Source organism: Thamnophis elegans, chromosome 7 (assembly GCF_009769535.1).
Source record: "Thamnophis elegans isolate rThaEle1 chromosome 7, rThaEle1.pri, whole genome shotgun sequence".
Classification (NCBI taxonomy): Eukaryota; Metazoa; Chordata; class Lepidosauria; order Squamata; family Colubridae; genus Thamnophis; species Thamnophis elegans.
The window spans coordinates 30,103,686-30,113,901 of NC_045547.1; the positions used below are offsets into that span (position 1 = coordinate 30,103,686).

General features: G+C 43.5%; 1 protein-coding gene across 1 annotated transcript in view; it reads left to right on the forward strand.

The window, feature by feature from the left end:
* Positions 1-9,411, forward strand: part of SH3BP1 (SH3 domain binding protein 1) — a 41,484-nt gene extending 32,073 nt beyond the window's left edge. The window contains exons 18-20 of the mRNA XM_032221129.1: positions 627-1,024; positions 5,008-5,674; positions 7,690-9,411. Of these exons, the coding sequence (XP_032077020.1) occupies positions 627-1,024; positions 5,008-5,674; positions 7,690-8,015 (1,391 nt within the window). The 3' untranslated portion in view covers positions 8,016-9,411. The remainder of the gene's footprint in view (positions 1-626; positions 1,025-5,007; positions 5,675-7,689) is intronic.
* The last annotated feature ends 805 nt before the right edge of the window (positions 9,412-10,216 follow it).

Here is a 10,216-nt window from a genome sequence, read left to right on the forward strand (position 1 = left end):
TACTTCTTACATTTTTTTAATAAAAGAAAAATCAGCTAATAAGTAATGGAATAATGGCACAATATATTTTCATTGACAGAATTAGAACCTATCTGGAAATATGCAATGCCATAGTACCTGTTGGCTCTTTCATTCTGTTTACCTCCCTACCATTCTGCTATTCATAGCTGTCTTTTGTTTTACTGTCCTGTTCAGAAAATCCATGGCATGTTCAAGGTTGACTAACTAGTGCATAACTCTGTATGTACTTTAAGTGACAATACTAAATAAAATAGAGGGAAACATATGTAGAAAATTCGTATTGCAGATTGATACGGTTGGGTATAATCTGTCTTAAATATAGATTTCAGATTTCAGTTTACTCTGCATTGTTAGAACCACCTTATGCAGTTAAACACATATAAATAACACATATAAAAAGCCAGCACTTTTAGAAATAATTTTATTTCAGTTTTGAAAAACAGATGCAAAGACAAATACATAGAAAGAAAATAATTAAAAGAGACTCTTATATCAACTGTGACAGCATTTTTTCTGGATTCATGCAGAGCTGAGACGCAGGAGTTAGAATAAAGAATGTCTAAAATATTGGATTTTACTTCTCTTTCTTTCATTCTCCTTTACAGCTAAGCGGGTTGCTCCACCCAGACCTACCATGCCTCCACCCCACCCTCAAACCACACCCCCTGTTCACCGGAACATGGCTCCTCCTCCTCCTCCTCCAGAGTCTCCCTCCATCCCTAAAGCCTTGCCCCGAAGAACAGTAGGGGGACCAGCACGAGCCCCAGGTGTGCCACCACCACTCCCTCCCCAGCCTGCCAGGCGGCAGAGCCTCAAAGCTCTGCCATCACCCAGGCCTCCTTCAGAAGCTACGAACAATAAGGCAGCTGCAGCTGAAGAGGATTCTACTAAAGTCTGCAGTAGAGAAACACCCAAAGATTCCGTCCATACGAAGAAAGAAGCCAACGAAAGAAAGAACAGCTCTCCAGCTGCTGCTTCTCAGAATGTAGAAGCTCTAGAGAATGTCTGAGAGGAAGAGTTTCACTGGCTTTGCTTTTGCCTATCCAATTTGTTGCAGTTCCTTTCTGCCTGGTATTTTGTTAAGATGTCCCCCAAATGCATCAAGGTACAACGGTCATCTCCCTCGGGTCCCTTATGTATGGTCTATTTAAATCAACTCCTCACCCCCAAATAAACAAAAAAATCCCCCTTCCTGCTTGCAGACATTAAAGCATCAGTTAGTATAAGTTAGTATCATGCAATATTTCAATCCAAGCCCTGTACAGAAGCAGCAATTTTATACAACACACTTCACATTCCTACTATTCTATTGTTCAATCTATAAGGTACAAAGTAGCTTTTCATTAACAGTGCTCTGCTTTTTTATTTTTTATTTTTGACAAGACATTTGAATAAATGTTAAAAGAAGATAGACTATGTTATCTTCTTTACTGCAGTTATACCATACATCCTGCATTAATCTTATCTATGAGACTTATACTTTACCCTTTTAAAAAGTGGTTAGTTATTTCGCTGGGGTAACATTTTATCTATAACTCAAGTTTAAGGATGTGTTTAGTTCATCTAAGATGATCTAAACAGTTCATACAGGTAAAAGGCAAATCAAAGAAACACTGTATCAGTTTTGCCTGTATCAAAGATAAATACAGCTCTTGTTTTATTGAAATAAAAGGTGTTTTGTAACATTATAAAGTCTAATAAATACATTGCCAATGAATACTCTTTTTATTAATTTTCACTTTTAGGTACTGCTTCAGGAAAAACAAATGAAAGGATAGGCAAATAAAATAAAATTGCAATTGAAAGACCCTTCTCCCCATAAAATCAAAAGTGTAGGCAATATATAATGTTTGATAAATGAACTAATAGACAAGAGAGAGCATAATAAAAATTCTGGGTCCTACATGACACATAGACACACACAAAAATTGAACAAATGCAGCAAGGCAGGGGCATCAAACTCAGATTGTCACGTGACCTATTGTGGCTTTTTCCCCTTTCGCTAAACCACAATACAAAAGTGGCCCATCAGAAGCAGCTGAAGAGTTCAAATCCTGGAGAATTCAAATCAGAGGTGGCATTCAGCAGGTACTGACCAGTTCTGGAAAACCGGTAATGGAAATTTTGAGTAGTTCGGAGAACCAGTGAATATCACCTCTGACTGGCCCTGCCCCCATCTATTCTCTGCCTCCCGAGTCCCAGCTTATCAGGATGGAATGGGGATTTTGCAGTATCCTTCCCCTGCCATGCCCACCAAGCCCACGAGGCCATGCCACAGAACCAGTAGTAAAAAAAATTGAATCCCACCACTGGTTCAAATCCTCTTTCCTGGACAGCCAAATTTTTTCTGCATGTTTCTGCATGACTAGAATGTGCTTTCAAGAATGTGTTTTATTTTCCAACCTTGTACCTGTGCCGGGCAGATCCACAAACGAAGGTCCAATTCAACAGATTTATTTCTAAGCAGCCTATGCACAGAAATCATCTCAACTAATGGTGAGCACCTGCTTGGAGTTAAATAAGGGTCTATGGAATTCAAGGGAATTTGGGCTTAGTCCATTTGTGACAAAGTTGAGACTCTGGGCCAGCAATGGTGAATCTTTTTTGGCTCACATGCCATAAGGGGGGGAAGTGCAGGGGGGTCATGCGTGAGCATGCCACACCCATAATGCAACACAGTGCGCATGTGCGCATGAGAGGCACTCCTCCCCATTTTTCCATGCTTTTTTCTCCCTCCCCAGGCTCCAGAGGCATTATAGAAGCCTGGGGAGGGCAAAAATAGCCTCCCCTGCGCTCCCTGGAGGCCCTCTGGAGGCTTCAGAGACCTTCAGGAGGCTTCCCTGAAGCCTCCGAAGGGCAAAAAACGACCCTACGAGCAAACCAGAAGTCACTTAAACCAACCCTACGAGAAAATCGGAAGTCCGTTCCCGAATTTCTGGTTTGCCCATAGCGCTGGGTTTTTTTGTTTTTTTGCGCTCCGGAGGCTTTGGGGAAGCTCCTGAAGCCTCCGGAGGGCATCTGGGGGGGGGAGGCTCTTTTCACCCTCCCCAGGCTCCAGAGGCATTATAGGAGCCTGGGGAGGGCGAAAACAGCCTCCCCTGCGCCCCCTGGAGGCTTCAGGGACCTTCAGGAGGCTTCCCTGAAGCCTCTGAAGGGCAAAAAATGACCCTACGAGCAAACCAGAAGTCACTTAAATCAACCCTATAAGCAAACTGGGTCTGTTCCCGAATTTCTGGTTTGCCCATAGGGCTGGGGGGGGGTTGCGCTCCGGAGGCTTCGGGGAAGCTCCTGAAGCCTCCGGAGGGCATCTGGGGGGGGGGAGGCTCTTTTTACCCTCCCCAGGCTCCTATAAAGCCTCTGGAGCCTGGGGTGGGTGAAAAATTTATTTTAAAAAGGCTGAACTCAGCTGGCCAGCACACGCACGCGCGCTGTCCAGCTGACAGGGCAACGCCTTGTGTGCCCTGACAAATGGCTACACGTGCCACATGTGGCACGCCTGCCATAGGTTCACCATCTCAGCTCTAGGCTGATTCTTCTTTTAACTCCACCCCTAGGTTCTGCCACTCCTTTTCCTACAGGCTGTCACCTTATTTTTATTCTTTTCACAGAGGAAAAAGTAGGAAACCAAGAAGTGATAGCAGTATCTCAGGCAATTCTCTTAATTTCTATGGCAACTGTTTGGCATTTATCCTCAACCAGCTTCTTGAAGAGAGTTTACCAACAGGGTTTTTTTTTCTTAAGGTAGCAAGAATACTTCCAGGAGAAAAAAATTGAATCAGTAGTTTGGATGACTTGAACAGGTGTACTATTTTAATAAGGAGCCGTGCTGGTGCAGTGGTTAGAATGCAATATTGCAAGGTTAATTCTGTTAGACTGCCAACAGTCAATCCTGACCAGCTCAAGGTTGACTCCACCTTTCATCCTTCTGAGGTTTGCAAAATGAGGACCCAGATTGTTGGGGGGGGGGTATAGCTGACTCTGTAAACTTTGAAGTGGTATATTAGTCTAAGTCAGTGGTGGGATTAATTTTTTTTGCTACTGGTTCTGTGGGCATGGCTTGGTGAGTGTGACATGGCATGGTGGGCTGGCAGGGGAAGGAGACTGTAAAATCCCCATTGCCTCCCGATCAGCTGGGACTCAGGAGGCAGAGAATAGGGGCCAGTCAGAGATGGTATTTACCGGTTCTCTGAACTACTCAAAATTTCCGCTACCGGTTCTCCGGAATTGGTCAGAACCTGATGAATGACACCTCTGATCTAAGTGCTATTGCTATTTTCTTCAGCATTGGAGTCATATATGTGAGACTGACACTATTTAAATCACATGGTGATGAAGATAGATGATAGATGAGATAAACAGACAGAGATATGATAGAGATAGGTAGTTAAGTAGGTAGGTTTAGGATATAATCTCCCATATAATAATGTCCCTCTGTACCCCGCTTTTTCTCACGGTCCCTAAGGTGAGTTTTTCAAACGCTCCTTTGCAAGAGGAGCCCGTCGAGCTTTTTTTTTACCGTTTGATTTAGCAGGTTTACAGCACGTGCCACTTTATTTTGACCCGCCTCTTCCTTCTTTTCTTCCACCAATAGGCTAAAGCTACAGGGGCGGAGGAACACTCGCTTACCCTTCCCGCTGCTCAGTTAGAAAGGAAGACGAGCGCCCCCTGGCGGGTTTTGCTCAGAACGCCCTCTTTGCATTTTTTCTTTCTTTCTCCCGCCCCCCACCCCTGTACACCGCTTCTCACGCAGCCCGCCTCGCTTTCATCGCCTCGGGCAAACCGTCCTGCCTTCCCCTCTCAATTGCCTTCATCTCGCCAGCAACCCGCGATAGGACGTCGGACACCCCCACCCCCCCCCCGCTCCCAGCTCCGCCCGATCTTCCACACCGCCCCTCCGTGTCGTTCCAACCAGGTCGAGCCCCCGGCTCTCCAGGCATCTGATTGGTACCGTTTCCTAAGCCCGTCAAGGGAACGGCGCGCTTCTGATTGGCTGCGTCTCCGCGAGGGGGACGGGGGGTGGGTGGCGAGTGCAGTTCCAGCATGGCGGGCTGCAAGCGGTTGAGCGGCGCTTGTCTGCGCGAGGTGCTGGACGAGGCGCAGGGGCTGCTCTTCGACTGCGACGGGGTCCTGTGGACCGGAGAGCGGGCGGTGCCCGGAGCGCCGGAGCTGATGGAGCGGCTGAACCAGAACGGGAAGATCACCCTGTTCGTGTCCAACAACAGCCGCCGCTCGGTGGCCGAGCTGGAGCGTCGCTTCTCCCGCCTGGGCTTCCGCGGCGTCCGCGGCGAGCAGGTGTTCAGCTCCGCTCTCTGCTCCGCTCTCTACCTCCGCAAGCGCCTTCTGGGCGGGGAAGCCGGAGCCGGAGACTCGGCCGCCTCGACCCCGGGCCGGGTCTTCGTGCTGGGCGGGGAAGGGCTGCGCGGGGAGCTGCGCGACGCGGGGCTCCGCCTGACCGGCGAAGAAGGGGATGGCGACGAAGAGCCTCCGGGCCAGGAGGGCCTCCCGGTGCGCGCTGTCGTCGTCGGCTACGACGACCAGTTCACCTTCGCTAAGCTCTCGGAGGCCTGCGCCTATTTGCGCGACCCGCGGTGCCTGCTGGTAGCCACCGATCCAGACCCCTGGCACCCGCTTAGCAGTGGGCAGCGCACCCCGGGTGAGTGAGGGCGGCGGGCCGGAGGGAGCCAGGCTCTGGAGCCCCCTTGCCAGCACCGGGTGGGCGCCGAGGCCCAATTGCGTTGCCCTGCCCTGGGCCTATTAGATCGGTACAGGAGAGGACACGGTCCGGCCTTGGTCCTGCATTTACACAAACGAAGAAAAAGGGTATAGAGAAAAAACAATCCTCCAAAGCGTTCATACGATCTGGGTAGGCTTAAGGCTAAGTAATGGTATAACCCTTGCTATATCATCTACTCTGGTCTTTGATATCTTGCTTTCTCTACAGTTTCATAAATGTCCCATAATGAGATTCAAACGGACTAATATTTCATTCAGATAGCCGTATGCAGTATAGAGGTACACACCATAATTTATTTGAAGAAACCTGATGAGCTGAGCAAAGCTTTGACCAGATATGGATAGTGTGAACTGAAGGGATGTTCGATGTTGTTAACTGATGTTGTCAAAGTCAAGTGTGCCTTTTCCTAAAACGCTGAAGAGTTTAGCCTTTATGTCACCCTTTTCCATATTTCAGTAGCAATCATTGTTGGAAGAACACTTTGGTCTATTAGCACTACCGGTAATCAAGTAACCTGGTGGGGGTTCTTGTGTGTTGCTAAGATATGAGCCTGGTGCAGTTTCTGTATTCAGGATTTGTTATTTTGATAGCCCCACTTTGCATGGTTGTTAACCAGCAATTCCAATAAGATGACTTTTAGTAAAGTGACTTGCAAGTAGAAAGTAAATTTCTATTAAGCTGCTGCTGCACAGTTCTTCAAATAAGATGAGTCAGCATCTGTTTCCCCTGGACCATTGCAAGCATCTCCTTTTAGAGCTGTATGAGTTTTTGTGGAATTTAGAAATATCCTGCACTGAATCCAAACTTTGGATTCTAGGATTCTGCCTGACTGAGCTCTTAGGATGGCAGCATTTGCAAGCCAAGGCCTTGACTTGCAAACAGTTAATTTAGTCACCACTAAAAGTTACAATGCCAGTAAAAAACAGGAAACCTGCAATGGGCAGGAGGTTGGACTAGAAGACCTCTAGGGGTTCCTTCCAAACCTTGGATTCTAGGATTCTGCCTGATTGAGTTCTTACATTCTAGTCTTTCCCTCATAAAAAGGTTATCTATTCCCCACTTTATTTGAAATCTTTACTCCAAAGTTCACTGATTGATCTTAGGTATACATTACTATTAGGAATACTACTTGAAGTGTATACTGTATAACTATAACTGTATGTATGTATGTATGTATGTATATACATATATATATTGCATTTGTGCTGCATTTGTGCTGATAAATAAATGTAACAAAGACAACAGTAAAAATATTGGGTTTCTGTCTGGATGATCTCTTGTGATGAGCCGATAGATAGAGAAAGCAATATGCTTCCTCCCATATTTGGGCATACCGGGGTTGTGACACAATACATACATACATACATACATACATACATACACACACTACATACACTACATATATATATATATATATATATATATATATATATATATATATATATATATATATATATATATACACACACACACACACACATACATACATACATACATACATACATACATACTTACATTATACAGTGTAATAAATATCCATTCATATCTAATTCTAGCCTTGAAATGTTACATACTCAAATGTATCTGTTTCTGAACAAATGGGAAGCTTGTACTTATAAGTCCTTGGAATCCAAGATTTTTCACCTGGCATCCCATTGAGCTGGTAGAATTTCTTGGATTACAATGTTACTTGCAGTAAAATTTTTAGAATCATGTGAATCTATTTCACATAAATAGTAAAATAACCCATCCCTCTAAGTGAAACTTTAAGTTTACTTTGTCTCGCTAGTTTGAACCCAAAATGACCCGTTTCACTCATCCTTTATTGGGTCCATTCATTTGGATTACCTAGATATGTCAGGCAGTGCCTGGATTGCTGCTGCTAATGGAGGTCAAACTTTTGATTGGTGGTTGTTTTGTCTCTTCTCTTTCAGGGACAGGGAGTCTCACTGCTGCAGTTGAAACAGCCTCTGGCCGCAAAGCAACAGTAATTGGAAAACCAAACACATACATGTTTGAATGCATTGTAGAGCGTTTTGGTGTAGATCCATCCCGTATGCTTATGGTGGGTGATCGGCTGGAGACGGATATACTGTTTGGCAAGAACTGTGGCCTTGATACTGTCTTGACCCTGACAGGTGTCTCTCATTTAGAAGAGGCACAAGCTTACATGGCCAGTGACAGCCCTTCAGCTAAGGACCTGGTGCCTCACTACTATGTGGACAGCATTGCAGACTTGATACCAGGCCTGGATGAATGAGGGGAGAAGTGGGTGGGTAACAGTCCTATTTCCATTCCAGACTGCCAACCTTTCCTCTTCCTGTCTCCCCTCTTGAATCTGGGCTCATCACATTCCAGTATTTCTTCAAGAATACAGAGAGTGGGACTAATTCCTCTCTCATTCTTTAAGCTTGATCAGTTTTATTTTAGACACAGTAGGGGAGCAGGAAATCTAATGTGGGGGAAAAATAGGTTGTTTACAGGCCAAACTAGTATTTATTACTATTTTTCATCACAGTAACTATTTATTTAAGTTATTTTTGTTTTACTCTAGCCAATAGTGGTCTTCTTACTGTTGGCCGTTGCTTTACTTTGAAGCATAGTGATGTGCTTGATGTGCTTTTATAGTGTTTGTCCCCAGGCTTAAATATAACCACTGCCATTCCATGCCCATTTTGGAGTTCTTCTCCATGAACCTAAGCTGTGAAAAGGAAATATCAGGTACATATTCAGAAAATATGACATTGAGCCTCCACAAAATGGTCCTTTGGGTTTATTCCTGTGGATGTTTATGTAGTTGAAGTTCATTCAAACAATTTAGCTGATCCAGGAGTCATAAGAACTAAGACCTTGAAGCTAAATACAGGAGCCACTCTAACAGAATTGAGTAAATTCCTCCACAGGATCTGTTCCAAAGTGCTTTGTTTTGTGCAGGAAAGAAAATGACAGCTGTCAAAAGGAACTCAATGTCCAGACTATATATTAATGACTTAAAATTTTAATCCCACTTTTCTGTCTTGAGTCTTATCAAGTTAAACGTTTCTTTATCCAATTTCATTTTGGTATATGGAATTGCTACTGTTGCATCAAACTAAGTTGCATACAATAATTTTTGTGCCACAGTGTTCAGCACTGATTCACTTTATCTTGGTAATTCTCCTGTGGTCACAGCCTCCAGATATTCTTGCCTAAAAAAACCCAAGACCTTGATTCCCCCCCCCTTTTCGCCCTAACCGGGCGAACTGATAAATTTCATCAGTAAATATTTTAGCTCTTGCCTGTGCCTGATACAATACACCACTGTTCTAGAGGAGGGGTGAACGTGTGTTTTCCCCCTGCCCTGCCATGGTGTGCTTGACTTGTGGGATAATAACCAATTTTGTTGTATTTAAGTACAATGATAATAAAGATTATACTTATAATGTTGGCATTGCCAGTGGTGTCTATGTGCCACGGTAGCCCCAGATCAGTCCTTGCTATTCTTCTAATGATTTATTATGTATTTATTAGTGTGTTTGTATAAATTATGCTGATCAATTGTGCCAAAGTGGTATGTTGCCTCTGGGCCTACTCACTAACTGTACCTCCATGATGTTGTGCTTTTTCTGACACTTGCTGTCATTCTGCATATAATAAATTGCAGGCACCAGATGGAATTTGATTGTATTTATTGAACTACTTTATGAGATTGCTCTATGATCATTTATAATTTCATAATTTCTTTTCATTAGGAATGTGCAGAAATCATTGATAGGGGAACATGTTCCAGAGAACTCCAGAATGTTCCATTTCTCTTAGGATTATGTTGAACCTTCTTCTGGACCATGTCTTTCTGAGATGGTTTGTCAGTTTTCAGAAGTAAATCCTCCAAGCCAGAAGAGGTTTAGCGTATTTTAAGAATGATCTTTTATTACAGTCATTGACCAACAAACATAACATAACACATTCTATAAACAGTAAAAAATTAAGGTGATTCCATAGACTCACAATAGCTTATCAATCTTCACCATTTTTTTTTTAAACAGAGAAGGGGCAACTGGAGATAAGTACTTTTAAAGTGTTCCCCCAAATGTTAATACTTAAAAAAACTTTTAAGTAAGCACTAAAAAAAGTATTTTAATACTTTAGGTTCTATTCCTGCTCAGACCTCCTCATGCTTTGTTAAAAGCTTTTTATCAGGAAGAAATTTGGCATAATTCACAAACAGAATAGCATTCTTAGGAATGTTCTTTTTATGGATTGACAGATATTATATATTATTTTCATCCTAGCCACACAAATCCTGTGGGATAGAGTACAGGGAAATAACACTGGATTAATAGTCCTCACACAAGTCCAGGATGATTTTTGTTAAATTATTAATAGCCTCTATTGTCTTTTTTTTAAAGAAAAAAAATCAGCCTGCTGACATTATTGAGATTAAATATAGGTCAACACAATACTACAATTTGTATTATGTTC